At 40.3% G+C, this 19,196-nt stretch overlaps 2 protein-coding genes across 2 annotated transcripts in view; both read left to right on the top strand.

Moving 5' to 3' along the window:
• Window positions 1-19,196, top strand: part of TAS2R4 (taste 2 receptor member 4) — a 35,881-nt gene that overhangs the window by 14,780 nt on the left and 1,905 nt on the right. The gene's annotated exons all lie outside the window — the stretch shown is intronic.
• TAS2R5 (taste 2 receptor member 5) lies at window positions 8,112-8,999 on the top strand. Its single transcript, XM_046020913.1, has one exon. The coding sequence runs from the start codon at window positions 8,112-8,114 to the stop codon at window positions 8,997-8,999; it is 888 nt and encodes a 295-aa protein (XP_045876869.1).

Raw genomic sequence — 19,196 nt, 5'->3', positions numbered from 1 at the left:
GAATTTTAAAATTTTAGAGTTTATTTCTTTAAGATATGATACCTTACAGGCTCTCTAATAAGCAATCTCCGCCTCCTCCTCCCTATATTCTCTGCCTATCCAGGGGAGGGAGGGATGTTGAAAACTCCCTGTTAAGAAGAGGCACTGGTTGAAATGAAGGGTGGGTGCCGGGGCAGCATCTGTATGACATCTTGAAACACTGTGGAGCTGTAGCTCAGGCACGTTGCCGTTTAACTTTGGGACTGCTAAAGCCCAGTATTGTCTGAGCTACATTTTCACGTGCGATTTTGTTGGTTCCTCACAACTTCGTAGAGAATGTATTGCCTGTCATACAGATGAAAACACTGAGGCACAAACAGGTTTTATAAATGGCTCTTTAACTAGGAAGGGGTAGACCTAAGGCTCCAATTTGTCTTCAGATTCTAAAAGCCAGTTCGTTTTTAATGATATCACCAGGTGGATGGAAAGACTGGGACAGTGTAGAATCACGTCCAGTTATAAAGCTTTATCTTCTAGGACACAAAGAAAATATTCAAGGGGCACCTGAGTAGCTTCTGCTTTTGGCTCAGGTCATGATCTCACAGTCCTAGGACGAAGCCCTGTATCATGCTCCCGGTTTAGCAGGAAGCCTGCCTCTCCTTCTCCCTCACACTTTCCTCTGCTTGTGCTTTTTCTCTCTCAAATAAATAAATAAAACCTTAAAAAAAAAGAAGATAATATTCAAAAGGGTGAAAGAAGCCTGGTATGTCCAGCCTGAAAAACCTACCCAGGGCTGCTAATATATACATATATAGACACACACACACGTGCACATGTGTACATGTATATATAATTAATATTTCATAATATAAGATTAATGTTGTATAATATAATAATACCATATAGGGGGAGGTATAAAAATTTTATAGGTGCTTAGTTTCCTTAGGTGAAATAAATGTCATGCTATCATGCACAGAGATAGTGGGCTTTTAAGCTTGAATTTAGGTGAGGGGTGTGTGTGTGTGTTTATCAGTTTTTAATTTTTTATTATTTTGTGTTTTCATCATGGTAAGTGTTCTCTTTAACCGCCGTCACCATTTTACCCATCCCCCCACCCACTTCCCCTCTGGTAACGGTCGGTTTGTTCTCTGTAGTTAAGAGTCTGTTGGTTTGGCTTGGTTTGTCTCTCTCTCTTTTTTCCCCTTTGTTCATCTGTATTGTTTCTTAAATTCCACATATGAGTGAAATCATATGGTATTTACTTTTTCCTGATTTGTTTCACTTAGCATTATACCCTCTAGATCCATCCATGTTGTTGCAAATGGCAAAACTTTATTTTTTATGGCTGAATAATATTCCATTGTGTGTGTGTGTGTGTGTGTGTGCGCGTGCGTGCGCGCGTGCACGTGCTACATCTTCTTTATCCATTCATATATTGATGGACACATGGGGTGCTTCCATAGATTGGCTATTGTAAACAATGCTACAATAAACATGGGGATGCATGTGTACCCTTGAATTAGTGTTTTTGTGTTTTTTTGGGTTAATACCTCATAGTGAAATTACTGGGTCGTATGGTGATTCAAACTAACTTTTTGAGGGACCTCCATACAGTTTTCCACAGTGGCTGCACCAGTTTGCATTCCCACCAACAGTGTATGAAGGTTCCTTTTTCTCCACATCCTCACCAAGTCTTGTTGTTTCTTGTGCTTTTGATTTTAGCCATTCTGTCAGGTGTGAGGTGGTATCTCATGGTAATTTTGATTTCCATTTCCATAATGATGAGTGATGCCTAGTATCTTTTTATGTGTCTTTTGGCCATCTGGATATCTTTGGAGAAATGTCTGTTCGTATATTCTGTCCATTTTTTAATTGGATTATATGTTTTTGGGGTATTGAGTTTTATCAGTTTTTTATATATTTTTGGATACTAACCCTTTATCAGACATATTATTTGCAAATATATTCTCCCATTCCATAGGTTGCCTTTTAGTTTTGTTGACTGTTTCCTTCCCTTACAGAAGCTTTTTGTTTTAGGTGAGATATATTTTTAAACCAAAAGTGTACCAATATGAAAGAAGAAACCATTTTAAAATTTATCTTGAATGTTGCAACATGGGAAGGAATAGGCCAATAGAAAGGTGATGGGAAAGTATATATGATTCATGGATGAACTAAATGAAGCCTTATGCATTCTAAGGATTTTTACTTTTTCATTTTAAAACCACTTTAAAAAATTTTGAATATAGTTGACACACAATGCTACATTAGTTTCAGGTGTACAACATAGTGATTTGACAAATTTATATATTACGCTGTGCACATCCCAAGCGTAGCTACCACCTGTCACCGTACAAGCTATTACGATATCACTGACTGTCTTCCCAGGCTGTGCCTTTTATTCTTGTGATGCATTCACTCTGAAGCTGGAAGCCTGTACCTCCCCCTACCCTTCACCCATTTTTCCCATCCCCCAACCATCAGTTTGTTCTCAGTATTTATGGGTCATTTCAAGGATTTTAGAAGTTCCTTTTATTGCCTAAATTTTACCTGAACAGATGTGACTTTGGGCTTCTGGCTGTTACTAGCATTCTGTTGATGAGCCATTTTCAGTTGTTTCAGTTGTTTTGAAAACAAAACAAAGGGAAGAAGGGTTTGGAGGAAGGAGACATTAGTCTTTTAAAGCATGAATTGAATGTAACTCTTAAGATAGCCTTACATGCTGGAGTCTTCAGGTGGTACTAAAGCTTACTGAAAATATTTAAAATAAATTTTTTTCTTCCTTTTTTGTAAGTTAGAGCTGGAGCTGGAGCCTCTGATCTCACCATTGCTCCTCAAGGAAGGGTGGAGAGGTGAGAAGCAGGGTCTGTTGGGAACTCTTCAAATTTTGTGTGCCCCGTCTCCCCTTTGCTCTGGGGTGTGGGAGTCCAGGGGGAAAGGGTAATTTGACAGAACTTCCCAGGGGTTTGCGTCATTGGCCCATGGTCAGTTTTATTCCCTGAGAAATAAAGTGTGAAAGGGAACTCCTGTGAGAATTTGCCTGGCAAGGAAATTAACAACTAGGAAGTGACAGGAGTTAATGGAGGTTGGGGTGGGGAGAGGGAGGGAGAAATGATCCAGGGTGAGCATAACGGCAGGGAGGGGCAGAGACTGCACTCCTTCCTGAGCTAAGTGGGGTGGGTGTGGGGTCAGGCTTCTGGGGAAGCACCAGTATTAACCTGTCAGAGCAGCTGGGTTGTCCTCTGGATGATGGCTGTGGGCCATATAGGGCCTGGGAAGAGTCATGGCTGTAACTCTGTGTCTGTAGGAAGGAGCCAGAGGCCCTCAGTAAATGACCCGGTGCGTGTATACCTGGCTTGCAAACGAGGTGTCTGCACACAGGTCCACTCTTGATTTGCCTGATAGTATTTCTGACCTGTTTTAAATACAGGAAGATTACTTGTCTCAATTTTGCTGCTTTCATAGCTGGGCCGGTGACCTTATAACGATGATCTGAATCCAGATATATCAAGAGGGGAAATAAAGATACTGATATTACTCTCTAACTCCTACTTACCTCTCTGTACTTCTGACTTCGGGTAAAGGCCTGGGCGAAGCAGTCTCTCATCTTCATTCTTGTTTTCCAGAAATTCTGATCAGCTTCCTTTAGAAGCAGCAACTCAGTTCATCCTGTACTTGCGGGATAACAGCAGACTCCAGGCACTCCCCTACTTTATTGAAAGGAGTGACTGTGGGGAGAAACCACCGAGGAAGGCAAGAAAAGTAATGTTAATTAGGTAACACTATTTTCTAGGGCCAGGCTGGGTAATTTCATATGTCCTTTTATCATCGGAACAGCCCTGTGAGGCAAATCACACAGTCTCAGAATTTTTATAAAGAGGAACCCGAAGCTCTGAGAAGTTAATTGACTGGTTAAGGTCACGGCCACTAACTGGTTGAGTTGGGAGGCAAACTCAAATCTGTCTGCCTTTGAAGCATACCGCCTTTCTTTCTTTCTTTTTTTTTTTTAAAGATTTTATTTATTTATTTGACAGAGAGAGATCATAAGTAGGCAGAAGGCAGAGAGGCAGGCAGAGAGAGTGAGAGGGAAGCAGGCTCCCTGCCGAGCAGAGAGCCCGATGTGGGACTCGATCCCAGGACCCTGAGATCATGACCTGAGCCGAAGGCAGCGGCTTAAACCACTGAGCCACCCAGGCGCCCCACATACCGCCTTTCTATGAGTGGCCACAAGTGCTCCTTTTTTTAAGTTCTCCCTCAGGGAGCTAGTCCTGAGGTTTGTGCCCTGCTGAGGGCTGGTGCTGATGTGCTCCTGCAGAGCCCTTGGCTGTGGATGAGCAGATATCCAGGAGACCCTGTCTCCCCTCTTTTTTGCCTCATTTCTTAACATGAGCTTACAATGTTATGGAAAAACCTTAGTCTCCTCTAGAAAAGCACAATTCTCAAACTGTTAAAAACATAATTTTTATACAAACAGCTTCATGTAACTGAGTTATCTATAGCTTGTCAAAAATGAAGTGGCATTTTTTTTTTTTAATTATTTTACAGAAAAGTTGCAAAAGGAGTGCAGAGAGTTCCCAGATTCCCCTCACTCAGCTTTCCTGATGTTGACATCTTACATAACCTGGTGCACTGGGCTCTGCTCCTCCAAAGCCAAGTGCTCCCAGGTTCACGTTAGCATCAGTCCTCAGTGCGACACAAACTAGCACTAACGCATTAACCGTGAACTACAGACTTCATTCAGATTTTACCAGTTGTCACACTCATGTTCCTTTTCTGTTCCAGGATCCAATCCAGGATATGACGTTGCATTTCGTTGTCAGGCGTTCTTAATCTCTGCTGGTCTGTGATCCTTCTCAATCATTCGTTGTTTTCATGACCATGGCAGTTTTGAAGATTACTGTTCAAGCATTTTGTGAAACATCCCTCGATCTGAGTTTGTGATGTTTTTCTCATGGTTATACTGGGGTTGTGGGCCTTTGGGGAGGAGTCCAAAAAAGATGAGGTGCCCTTCTCCTCATGTCACACTGGGGGATACCAGATATCTTCATGAACTTCTCACTGGTCATATTACCCTTGATTGCTTGATTAAGGTGGTGTCTGTGGGGTTTCTCCACTGCCCGGTTACTCTGTTTTCCTTTCCAGAGTCTCTTGTTTAGAAGTCTCAAAGTCCAGCTCACTCCCAAGAGAAGGGAAATCAAGCCTTGCCTTCTAGACCATCATCCAACTTTTGTCTGCTGTACTTAACCTCTCTCCTCAAGTTTTCATGCTTATGGAAGCAGACAAAAATAGCTTCTGTCCTCTCATCTTCCAAGTCACCCCCTGCCCTGCCCTGGGGTTTTTACTTACCCTCCCCACAGCCATGCTACTGATTCTTATCATAATCTTCCTTGAAGATTGTGATCCTTGTTGCTTATGGGTCATGACTGCACCCCTCCTCCTCCCTCCAGAGGCCTCCCACCAAGAGGCGGTTCTGACTCACTGTATCAGTGCTGGTGAACTAGCAGGGCGGTTCCCAGATTTCTCTCCATCTTGACGTCCTCTAGCACGTAGTATTCAGCAGCATATTTATCCTGTCTCATAGTTGTTTTTACTCATTTTCTCGCCCTATTTTTTTCTTCGTTTCCCTGGTATTGAAACAAGCCTTTGTGTATATAAGTACAACTCTAGATTTACATATTCAAGTGATAAGCATGTTAAAACAGTATTAGTTATTTACCTCTCCCACCAGAATATCAGCTCTGTGACAGTAGGGACATTGTTTTTTTTTTTTTTTTTTTTTTTTTTTTCTTTTTGCGGTGATTGTATCCCCAGAGCCTGGATTAGGGGCCTGGCACACGATAAACATTTAATAAATATTTGCCAAGTTATTCATAAATGTTGTACTTGACCTGTTTATAATACGAGGTGCTTTGCTTTTGCCACTGTTGAGAGTCTCAGAATGTCTTATTTCAGTTCTGCAGAGTCAGGGTGGGTGGGAGCAGGGCCCAAGAGCACGGTGGATTTGACTTGCTTCCTTTGGAAGGACAGTTTGTAGCTGTGGCTTGTTCGTCATCTCAGATGCCCGGCCAGCTTCATGCAGATGCAAACGGAAGTGAGGCTCTTACCTTCGAGAACGTTACTTGTGTTTGTCAGAGAATGGATTTCAAAAGGACAGTGACAGAATCCGAACTCTGAGAAGTGGAATGTTCTACCCTAATTCTGTATCACCCTCGGTATCTGAAGCTCAGCCAGGACACACACACACACACACACACACACACACACACACACACACGGCTGAAGCAGGGCACCTGTGGGACAGGCGTGCTGACGTGGTCTTGGCGCTGCTGTTGCTCATGGCTGTGGCTGAATTTCTCATTGGCCTGCTTGGAAATAGAATCCTTGTGGTCTAGGGTTTTGAAGAATGGATCCGAAAATCTAAAGAGATCCCCAAACAAACTCATTGTCCGGGGGTGTGCTGGCTCTCAGTGTCTTCTACTGCAGGAAGATCATGATCCCTGAACCCTCTCTGCTTGTGGCCGAAGCAGAGGGCCTGGGATGGGGTTTTTGGTTTCTTCTAGGATCTTTCAAGATACTTTGGTCTTTCCTCTGCATCCATGCTGACTTCCTCAGAAGCTAGACTAGCCTTCCTCCTTCTTCCCAATTCAGTTCCTCTTTCTCCTTGTTTCCTCATAGTTTCTGGCCTAGTTTGACCACTGCGTTGGTTTTCTGTTTGCAGTGTAGCAGCACATACTTAGCAATTTAAAACAACACACACATTTATTGCACAGTTTCTGTGGGTGAAGAGTCCAGGCACAGCCCAAGTGGGCCCTCTGCACAGTGTCCTAAAAGCTGCAGTCACGATGTTGACTGGGCTGTAGTTTTTTGGAGCTTAGGGTGCTTTTCCAAGCTGACTCGTTGTTTGCAGAATTCAGTTCCTTGCGGTTGTTTGACAAAGGTCCCCGTTTTACTGCTGCTGCCTTCTGCGGGCCAATCTCAACACCTCACAGTTCTTGTCATGTGTCTCTCTCACAGCCTGGTAGCTGGATTCTTCAAGGTCAGTAGGAGGGCCCAGGTTCTCTTCCAAGACTTTTACTGATGAAGTGAGACCCACCCAGGGTAATTTTTTGAGTAGTTCAAATGCAACTGGTTCAATTACATTTGCAAAAGCCCTTTATCTTTGCCATAAAATGTAACCTAGTTACAGAAGTGACAACCTGTCTTATTTACAGTCCCATTCTGCTCAAGGATTATTCAAAATCTCTTTGATGCTGTCTTAGAATTCAACCTTCCATAAACATTTGGGTTAGACTGGTCCTAGGGAAGTTGCAATCTAGACAATAAATGAAACACTTTACTGTATTGATAACTGTGCTAGTCTTTTTTCACTTATTTGAGCTCATTTCCTTCCTCTATGAAGTTGGTATGAGATATATGCTGAGTCATGTGTGTGTGGGTACTTGATCATAAATTAGGACAGATGACCTCAAAGACTCAGATGAGCAGTGATGGCTCCTCTCCCTGACTTCCATTTTTTTTTTTTTTTTTTTGTATCATTTGGCACTTAAATGTGCTATTTTTGTTCTCTGATTGTTTTCTTCCCCCCAATTTTCCCTACTTCTCTCTTTGATAAAGTGAAATATATTTTACTTTATTAGTATTTTTTGATAATGAAATATATTTTATATTTGAGTCTATTCAGCTTTCATATTTTTATGTTCAGAGTACTTTTTATAAAAATAAAAATTTTTTATAATAATGAGCTCACATTTGGCACTGTATAAAATCTGAGAATGTTTTGATTTGATCTTCTTACTGAAAGGTCTTAATATATTATGTGCTAGGGTCTAGATGCTAGCTCATGACCCTTGAGAAGGGGAGTCAGTGTGTGTGGTGCTATTTTAAGTCTCTGACTGTAGGCGCAGTGTGCATTCATGTGGATGCAAATACAGAGGAGTTCATAATTTCTAAACTCTCTGTGCCTGGTCACAGCTCTTCAGTCTTGAACAGCAGGGCAAGATTCTGTGGTGTGAAGACTTACCTTGGGTGTCTTCTCACCCTCTGGGGAGCTGAAACTCAGCCACAGCCACGCACATTCCTGCCGAGGCAGACACCTTCTGTGACAGAGGTCAGACTCCTTCCTGTCCCCAGCCATGCTGAGTGCTGCCCTAGCACTGCTGATGGTGGTGGCGGTGGCCGAATTTCTCATTGGCCTGGTTGCAAATGGTGTCCTTGTGGTCTGGAGCTTTGGAGAATGGGTCCGAAAATTCAATGGGTCCTCATACAACCTCATTGTCCTGGGCCTGGCTGCCTGCCGATTTCTCCTGCAGTGGCTGATTATGATGGATTTAAGCCTGTTTCCGCTTTTCCACAGTAGCCGCTGGCTTCGGTATCTCAGTGTCTTCTGGATCCTGGTAAGCCAGGCCAGCCTGTGGTTTGCTGCTTTCCTCAGTGTTTTCTACTGCAGGAAGATCATGACCCTAGAGCACCCTGTCTGCTTGTGGCTGAAACAGAGGGCCTATTGCCTGAGTCTCTGGTGCCTTCTGGGGTACTTCATGATCAGTTTGTTACTTGTAACCCACATTGGCTTAAAGCCCTATGATCTTTCCCAAGGCAACAGCAGCATTCCGTACTCCTTTGAAAGCTGGCACTACCTGTATATATTAAAGCTTAATGCAGGAAGTGGGTTGCCTCTGATGGTATTTCTTGTTTCTTCTGTGATGCTGATTGTCTCTTTGTACAGACACCACAAGAAGATGAAGGTGCATACAGCTGGTAGGAGAGATGCTCGGGCCGTGGCTCACATCACTGTCCTGAAGTCCCTGGGCTGCTTCCTTATCCTTCATGTGGTTTACATCCTGGCCAGCCCTTTTTCCATCATCTACAAGTCTTCTGCTAATCTCCTCATTGTCTTCATCTCTGAGACAGTCATGGCTGCCTATCCTTCTCTTCATTCTGTCATACTGATCATGGGGAATCCCAGGGTGAAGCAGACTTGTCAAAGAATTCTCTGGAAGACAGTGTGCGCTTGGAGATCCTAGTGAAACGTATGCTCAGAATACTCTTTTGAGACACTTTTTGGTAACTTTCTATAAAGGAGCTGACTTTCATATCTTTAAAAATTTTTCTTTTTTGACACCAAATCAACAAATGAGCTACAGGAAATTCAGAATAAAAACTAATGCTGTTTCTCTTTTGGCAATGTAAAGTATAACTGTTTTATTGTATTATAGACCTTGAAGCTGGGGCTTTATGTTTGGTAAAGTAGGTATTATATTCTGTTTGTATGTATTAAATAATTCATTTCTTTTAAAATTACATATATAAGTTGTGTTTTTCCTATTATAGGGAACAGAGGTTATGAACAATTAATGTAGAGCTTGTTAATTTTTATTATATTTCGCCTATCCATTAACATTTGTCATTTTAGATAAGCTTTTAAACACAGAAGTATCAAATAATTTTCCCATTTCTCTACTGTAGTAGGTCTAGTTATCTAACTGAAAAATGAAACAACATATCTTTATATTTCTAGAAGTTTCTTTGAGCCCTAGACTTGCTTTTTACGGTAAAAGTCAGTTGGCTGTCGTGTTCTGTATTAAGCTCCAAAGCCCAGGACCTAGATAGGGACAAGGTGGGAATAAGGGGCACTTGCTTCTGCTCTCAAAAAGAGCACTGCTCCCTGAAGAGGTGAAGCCTCATCCTCTTTGGTCCATTTTGGTCTCTCCACAGACTGAAATCAGGGCTATAGCATACCACGCCTTTGAGTTGGATGGAGAGTACCTATGTCAAATCCATGGCTACAGGAACTGTGTCTGTTTCTGTTTTCTCCTAGGTTCCTGATGCCCGGAACAGTCCCTAGCTTATAATAAACAGTAAATATTTTCTAAATGATCAATTAGCTGCATTAATTAGTCTTTCAATTCCTCTTTTATGTTATAAAGAAACGGAGGCCCGTAGAGTACAATAGCCTGCCCAGGGTTTCATAGAGAGCCAAGGGAAATGCTGGGACCAGAACTCAGTTTCCTGACTCTGGGGTCCGGGCTCTATCCTTGGACATCATGCTACCTTCCTAAACAGCTAGCTTTGCCTTTGGCTTCTCTGAATCCCATCCCTCTTCGTATGTGCTTTCTCAGTCATCTTTTTAGCTTTGTTTGAGCATATTTGTTTTGGTTTAGTTCTAGGGGATCTGGAATTCAAAGGACAGTCCTTGATATACTTAACATTTTTTTTCACTTCTTAGGAACCATGTTCATCTACTTTGGAATCTATTCTTCCCAATGTGTGTCTTTTCCTTACCTAAAGCTGTGAACTGAGGTACGTGCTAGGCACATGTAGATGTTAGTCATCACGAAGGGGAGAACTGGATCCTCTGATGTCACCGCGCATTGTATGAAGTCAAGGACTGTCTTTTGTCTTCTGGGAATGATAATATCCATCCATTTCAAGTAGAGAGATGCTTCTCCTGGGTTACATTTTTAGTAGTAGGGTGAATTTTCCATTATGCCATGCCTCTCTTTATGCAGGTGTCCTTTGTGAACAATTGTAAGAATGATAATAATAGTACCTCCCGTTTGGGTTGGGCTTTACATTTTATCATGTATTCTTATATATCACCCATTATCTGACTTGATTTTAATAACAACTCTATGTAGTTAATATTTCTCTCTTCATTTTATAGATCACAAAACTCAGGCTGGAGCAGTGATTTGCTCAAGATCATCAGTTGGTAAATGATGCAGGTAAAACAGTCCCAGAGCTTTGGACTGCAGGTCTTGCACATTTTCCTTAAGAAACCTCAAGTTTCTCTTGTTCATACTTATAAGGCTTCATGCTGGGGTGAGCCTATGGAACACTCCATACTCATAAACTCCAACTTTATGAGAATTTTTCAACAGATGAAATAAACAATCTTTCAAGTTTGTTGCAACTTGAAAGGTATTAGTGAGTTGCCTGGGAGCCAAGATCCCAGTCCCAACTGAAGTTTCTATGACTGGCTCTTCTTGGGGACAAACCACTTGCATTTTCCTCACTTTGGGGGATTAGATTTCCTTCCTTTTCTAAACACGATTTAGCTCAGGATGGGTGTGAAGCTGCTTTGTGTTTTATCCCAGAAAACAAATCTGGAGGCAAATCTGTGCTCTTGCACTGGTTCTCATGTAAATCTTTCCTAGTTTGCATTCCCAGAGCTGCAGCTGGACCCATGCGCATGTGCACATGTGCCTGTGTGCCTCTGGGTATGCGCGTGTCACTGGCCTTTCTTCCTGTTACTAGTATCATTCAGCCTAGGAGAGGACTAAAAAGTTTCAAACCAACGTGTTTTCATTCCATTCCCCATTATTAGTCCTACTGCCTAGATGTAGGCATATTTTGCCATTTGCCTTAGTTCTTGTAGCGATTGCTTTCAGAACTCTTAAGATTTTGCTTCTCTTACTTGGTTTATCAACTTTGAACTGTAACTTTCGAATCCTATCCATCACAGTTTGGGGATTATCTCACTTAACCCCAATACTCTTCTCCTCCCCTAAATTCGATTAGTTTTATGTCTTTAATTGTATAACTTTAAGTAATGTGTTTTTAACTTTACTATTTTGAACCATAACTTGTGATAGTATCAATGGAATCTGAATTATGTAGAAGGAAGAAATTAGTGTTTCATCTGTCCGGTACTTTCCCCATATCCTATCTCATGTTCAACTTCAAATGACTTAAGGAGAAAATACATTTATTGGGAGGAAATTGGCTCTCATGGGAAGACTGGACAGTCAAGATCAGAATGGGAACCAAGAGAGTTTAAACAACCGAGAACACGACCAAGTCTCTTTCTGGGGACTGATGCTGGAACACACATTTTGACTATCAACATTGTGCCTCTGACACGGCCCTGCCTCTGTGAATGTGTCTCTGGGTCCTAGCTCCAAGGTCCACAGTCCTGCTGGCGAGCCTCTGGTCGGCTGATTCTAGGTCACACACCTGCTGTCTGATTTCTTTTTGCCTTCTGAAATATGTATTTTTTAAATGAAATAAAGTAACTCAATAATTAGATTAAACAGCGGAATTGATGGTGAATTAATGAATACTTAATAAACTATAATTAACGAACTGGAAGTTCAGCTCAAAGTACTCTCAGAAGGTAACAGGCAGCTGTAAAAAGATGGAAAATGTAAAAGAAAAGAATAGCTATAGGGCACATAGAAACAACAGAGTAGTTATTGTGTAAGTGGAGTCCCAGAGGAGATGGGAAGGGCCATATATACCACAAAGTTCATAGCAGCAATGGCCACAGTTGCCAAACTGTGGAGAGAACCAAGATGCCCTTCAACAGATGAATGGATAAAGAAGATGTGATCTATATATACAATGGGATATTACTCAGCCGTCAGAAAGGATGAATACCCACCATTTGCATCAACATAGATGGAACTGGAGGGGATTATGCTGAGTGAAATAAGTCAAACAGAGAAAGACAATTATCATATGGTTTCACTCATATGTGGAACATAAGGAATGGAGGGGAGGACCACAGGGGACGAGAGGGAAAACTGAATGGGAAGAAATGAGAGAGGGAGACAAACCATGAGAGACTCTGGACTCCAGGAAACAAACTGAGGGTTAGAGAAAGGAGGGGGGGTGGGAGAATGGGGTAACTGGATGATGGGAATTGAGGCGGGTCTGTGTTGTGGTGAGCACTGGGTGTTATACGCAACTAATGAATTGTTGAACACTACATCAAAAACTAATGATGTACTGTATCCTAACTGAAAATAATATAATAATAATAATGATAATGATGATAATAATAAAATTAAGCTTCCCTGGCTGATTCCAATATGCAGCAAGGGTTAGGAAGAGTAGAGCATTAAAATCACCGAAGTTTTCCTAATGTATAATCAATCTAATTAACATAGTATCATGTTGAGGAGGACTTACTGAATATAGGGTAAAAGATGACTATAAACCAAGAAAGACTCTTAACTATAGAGAACAAACTGATGATTGCCAGAGGAGAGGTGGGTAGGGGGATGGGTTAGCTAACTGAGCCACCCAAGTGCCCCAAGGGGGATGGGTTAAATAGGTGATGGGGATTAAGGAGTGCTTTTGTTGTGATGAGTACCGGGTGATGTATGTAAGTGTCGAATCATTCTATTGTATTCCTGAAACTAGTATTACACTGTATGTTAACTAACTGGAATTTAAATAAAAACTTTAAAAAAAGACACGTATGAACAGTTCAGGCTTTCTTTCCTTTAATAAGGTTTTGTAATTCAGCACTCTAGATATTTGTGAGGAACTAGAAAAAGGGTTGGAGGAACATCTGATATTGCAGTTGATGAACTCCAAGGCCCTTAGCTCTGTATCAGCTGGCTTTGGGTTTTCCCATTGTTCCCACAGAGCACTTGCCAGTCTGAATCATTGCTTCTTCTCCTTTTTTTTTATTTTTTTTTATTTTTTTAAATTTCTGTTCAGTGTTCCAGAATTCATTGTTTATGCACCACAAATCATTGCTTCTGAGATTCGTGTTCTAAATGTCCCTAGAGAGCTCTCATATCCTTTTCCTTTCTTTTGTTTTTTTGTCCTCAGCATCACATGGGTACACTCAGACATGGAGGCCACCTTTTGTCGCCCTTTATTATTATACCTTACCAAAAACATTCCCTACACTCACTCGTACCCTGATGATGGCATTCTCACTACATCATGTTAATAATAACATCTCTAGGAACACAGATGCCACCTCCCACAACCACCTTCCAACTCCATTTACTGCTTTCCTGGCATTCCCAAGGATTCTTAGAACCTGCTCAGGTTATCCCAGCACTTCCAATTCCGTTTCACTCCCCTCCCCCCCATAGCACTTATGTGGTATAATACATCTTTAAATTTATTTAACTGACTTTATCCTCAAGCTAGAATGTATATTCCACGAGGACAGGGATCTTTTTGTTCATTTTCCTCTTGTTCTTCACTGTTTAGATTATTAGGTATTGTTGAGTGAATAGCCATGGGCACAAAAAACATGGAGCTATAACACATCTACTGTTGTATAAGCTGAGTTTTATACTTACAGTTTTGATGCCATTACACATTCTTCTCTATATCATTTTACTTTTTAATTTTTATTAATATTTTGTATTTGAGTATAGTTGACATTCATTGTTACATTGTTTTCAGATGTGTGATATACTAATTCAACTTCTCTACATGTTAAGCTATGCTCATAGTGACCACCTGTCACCATAGGGCAGTATTACAATGTCATTGCTATTCCCTTTGTTGTGCCTTTTATCCCCATGATGTATTTATTACATAACTGGAAGCCTGTACTTCCCACTCCCCTACACCCATTTTGACCATCTCCCTACTCCCTTTCTTTCTGGCGACCATCATTTGCTCTTTGTATTTATAGGTCTGATTCTGCCTTCTCTACACCATTTTATTTTTTTTTTTAATTTTTTTTTAATTTTTTTATTTATTTTTTTTTTAAAGATTTTATTTATTTATTTGACAGAGAGAGATCACAAGTAGGCAGAGAAGCAAGCAGAGAGAGTGAGAGGTAAGCAGGATCCCTGCCAAGCAGAGAGCCCGATGCGGGACTCGATCCCAGGACCCTGAGATCATGACCTGAGCCGAAGGCAGCGGCTTAAACCACTGAGCCACCCAGGCGCCCCTCTACACCATTTTAAATGACCATATATGTTATTGTGTATGATTGTACTGCTTTTTTAAAAAATAAGCAACAGTTTATGGCTGGACATTTTTATTACCACCTGCCCCCGTTTTTTGCTCTTTACAGTGCTACAGCAAACATCCTTGAAAAACCCTAAAAGCAGAAGTCCAAAAGTAGTGAATAAACACAATTCTAAGGTTTCTCATATGCATGTCACAATATCATAGAAGATTAATACATACTTTCATCAGAGGTGGGGGTCCTAATTTTAAACAGGGTAGTCAGATAAGACTTCACTGAGAAATTAATATTTAAGCAAAGATTTTTAGCAAGTAAGCCATGCATGTATCTGGGGAAAGTGCAAAAATTTAGAGGCAGGAAAGTGTCTAATGTGTTCAAAGAAGAGCAAGAAGGCCAGTGTGGCTAGAGTAGAGGGTGTAGTGGAGATTAGGTTAACAGGGCCAGTAGAATTTTTAGGGTCCATATAGATCATTGTGTAGACTTTGTCTTTTATTCTGAGTGAGAAGGGAAGCCATTGGAGGGTTTTTAGCAGTGGCAAGTGATAAAACTTGACTTACATTTTAAAAGATCACTTTGGTAGTTAGTTATATTGAGAATAGGTCGAGTTTAATACAACAAAAGTAGAAAAAGGGAGATGAGTTAGGAGGATTTTGTAATAACCAGGCCTACCAGAGTGTTAATAGAGGAGGCAGGGAGAAGTGGTAAGATTGCTGAAATGTTTTGAAGTAGAACTGGTAGAATTTACCTGTAGATTGGATTTGAGGCAGCAGAGAGGAATCAAAAGTGATTCCAAAATTTTTGGCTTGAGTAAATTACAGGGTCTTCAGATTATATGGGAAGACTCTGGGTGGAGGAGGTGGATCTTTGGGTAAAGCTTGGAGTTCAATTTGGATATGTTAAGTTTGAGATATAGATTAGATATCAAAGTGTAGCTGTTGAGTAGACAACTGAAGATACGAAATTGGAAGTCAAGGGAGATGTCCAAACTTGAGATATATGTTCAGGAGTTTTTAGAGCATGTATGGCATTTAAAATCGCAAGACTGGTATAGATCACTAAGGAAGTGGGTGTATATAGATGGAAGAAGTCTAAGACTGAAACTTGGGCACTCTGATGTTAGGAGATTGGAGAGATGTGGTTGAATCAGTAAAGTAGACTGAAAAGAAGTAGCTGGTGAGGTCAGTAGAAAAAAGATCATGTTGTCCTGGGCTAAGTCAGGAAACTGTTTCTAAGAAGAGGGAATGACTGACTGTCAGATGATACTGATAATGTCAGGTGAAATGAGAGCCAAGATTTGACCTTGTAGAAATATACAAGTCATCAAAGACTTTAGAAAGAGGAGTTTTTAGAGGGAACATTTTGTGAAAGTCAGATTTGAGTTGGAGCAGGAGACTGGGTTGGAAAGCAATTGGAGAAAGTGAGAACCTTTTCAAGGAGTTTTGTTGTAAATTGGAGTGAAAGAGCAGCAGGGGGTAGGGGACATGAGATCTAGATACTTACTGTTAATAGAAGAAATAATGGCTTAGTTGTATATTGATGTGACTGACCCAGGAGAGAGATGGAAGGAAGGACAGGGAGAAAGGTTGAGGGAAAGGGAGTAGGGAGGGGAAATACTAGAGTGATTTTCTTGAATAGAAGACAGAGTATCAGATCTCCTGAATAGTGGAGGCTTTGCTTTAGATAAGAGCTATTAAAATCCTACAAAAATCATCAGAAAGCCTATGTCAAAAGCCGAGTCATTTATTAGTAATTTTTATATTCTGACCAATGCGAGGTGGTTTCTTGTGGTTTTGATTTCTATTTCCCTTATGTGGATGATGTTGAGCATTTTTTCACATGTCTGTTAGCCATTTGTATGTCTTCTTTGGAGAAATGTCTGTTCATGTCTTCTGCCCATTTCCTGACTATATTTTTTATGGTTTTTTTTTGGGGGGGGGTGTTGAGTTCTATAAGATCTTTATAGATTTTGGATCCTAATCCTTTATCTGATAAATCATTTTCAGATATCCTCTCCCATTCTGTAGGCTGCCTTTTGGGTTTGTTATCTGTTTCCTTTGCTGTGCAAAAGCTTTTTATCCTGATAAAGTCCTAATAGTTTATCTTTGCTTTTGTCTCCCTTGCCTTTGGAGAGGTGTCTAGCAAGAAGTTGCTGCAGCTCAGGTCAAAGAGGTTACTGCCCATATCTTTAGAAGCCAGTGTCTTTAGAAACCTTCGAAAGGTTACTAAAACAAATGCATAAATGCTTTTTCAAAAGCTCTTCTGCATGGCTATTCTTTTTCAGTCGAGCATTCACTTTATTATTATTATTATTTTTAAAAGATTTTATTTTATTTATTTATTTGACAGAGAGAGAGATCACAAGCAGGCAGACAGGCAAGCAGAGAGAGAGGGGGACGCAGGCTCCCCGCCGAGCAGAGAGCCTGATGCGGGGCTCTATTCCAGGACCCTGAGATCACTACCTGAGCCGAAGGCAGAGGCTTTAACCCACTGAGCCACCCAGGCGCCCCTAGCACTCACTTTAGCCAAGAATGTGACGTGACACTGATTAGGATGGGTCTAAGTCAGAACATGACCGATGCTTACAGTTGTCCTTTTTACTTAATGTGCGCAAGCAGTAGAATATTCTAAACAGGAGGGGCATGGTAGATACTCATCCAAAAATCTTAAAGATTTAATGATTATTTCTGCAATTTGTTGCTAGATTTTAGAATGAGTATTTTAAAAAATCGTGTCAGAGTTAATATCAGTCTACAAGTTAAATTCTTGCACAAAAATTTATGTCTGTAAGGTAATTCTATTACGTATAGTTAATTGTCTGAATTGAAAATATTTTCACTGCTGGTAATAATTTTCTTTTGAAGCATACAACTGATGGAAATTTCTATATTTTGAAGATAAATAAGTTATACCTAAATCTGTGTCAGAAGCATTAGTGGCTAAAATGAAGAAAGTTAAAAATCTGTTTTCCTTGATTATGACTTAAATTGTTTTGAGAAATAATATATTGTTTATTTTAATAACAATAGTAGCACATCCAAGCTGATGTAGTATTTGTTCAACAAATCATTCTTAGCCTCAACCTTATATTTCAGGCATTTATCTGCAGATTTCTTAAATTTATCTCTGCTAATATTGGTTATGGCTCATTACGATTTTGAAATTCTTTGTAAAAGGAGAGTGAATTTCTTAATCTAAAATACAATTATTTGGTTTTGTTTCTCAATTTTTTAAAGATTTATTTATTTGTTTGAGAGAGAGCGAGAGAGAGAATACGCATGTGTGAGTGGGTAGAGGGGCAGAGGGAGATGGAGAGAATCTCAAGCAGGTTCCCGCCTGACCACAGAGCCTGCTGTGGGGCTCTGAGGGCTCATGATCCCTGAGATTGTCACTTGAGCTGAAATCAAGAGTTAGAGGCTTAACTGACTAAGCCACTCAGGTGCCCCAATTATTTGTTTTTAAAATGTTGTTTTGGATTTGATTTCTCATTCAAAGCAATTGTTCTCATTCAAAGCAATTTACCAAAATACATAAGTTGAAATGATATTGCCAATCAGCTGTTGATATCATAGTTTAGTCATTCTAGTGATACCTATATTGGGCTTAAGTCTGTCATTTTCTGGAATATAGAACTGGAATATTGTGAAGTGGTTTCCAAAGAGGCCTTAAATTTAAATAGGAATTGTGATGACTCACTACATACAGACCTTGAAGAATTTTTCAGTGGGAGCTAAAATCAGAGATCACTTGAGAAGCCATGAAACTTCTTATGTTATCTAAATAGGGGCTTTTTTGCTGTATGTGAGGAAAGAAGGAAGTTTAAGTATCTAGGGAACATCTGTGTATTTAGAAATGTAGTTTTGGAAGAACATCAAGGAAATGGCACAGGCTTTGGAGTCAATTGGACAAGGTTTGTATCCTTAGTCTTCTTTTTATTAACTCTATGGTCTTGGACAAGTTACTAGATTTTTTTTTTCTCAGAAACATCAAGTAAGTGGGGAATATAGCTTGAGAAGAAGAGATCTAAGAAAAAAAATGAGAATTGGGTGATACTTATTGCATCCTGTTTAAACTGTATTCTTTTTAAAAATTATTTTAATAAAGATTTTATTTATTTATTTGACAGAGATCACAAGTAGGCAGAAAGCCTGCTGGTGAGAGAAAGCTTGGCCATTCTTAGGAGATATTATTCCAGAACCCACAATCTTAGCCACAAGTGAAAGCTTCAGACTCTTTGAATAAGAGAAGTAGCAGGAAAATAGAAGCCACAATCTGTTGTGATTCCATGGACCCCCCTATAATTTGGGGGCTTAGAGCACGAGATTGAGAATCTGAATTTGGGGGTTCCGTTCCTGTCTGTGATGTCTGTCAGCTTTAGATAATATTAAGTACTCTTTCTTTTCTCAACTTTCTCACTTGTAAGGTGGGGATGAAAGATAACCTCAAGGGTTTGTTATGAGCATTAAATGAGATAATGGATGTAACCCTGGTATAGTGTGATAAGCGCTCATTTCATTTTTTGTTCTTGGTTCTTCACATCATGGTGGGATAT

This window comes from Meles meles, chromosome 10 (genome assembly GCF_922984935.1).
Source record: "Meles meles chromosome 10, mMelMel3.1 paternal haplotype, whole genome shotgun sequence".
NCBI classification, from domain to species: Eukaryota; Metazoa; Chordata; class Mammalia; order Carnivora; family Mustelidae; genus Meles; species Meles meles.
This window is presented reverse-complemented; position numbering and strand designations above follow the sequence as displayed.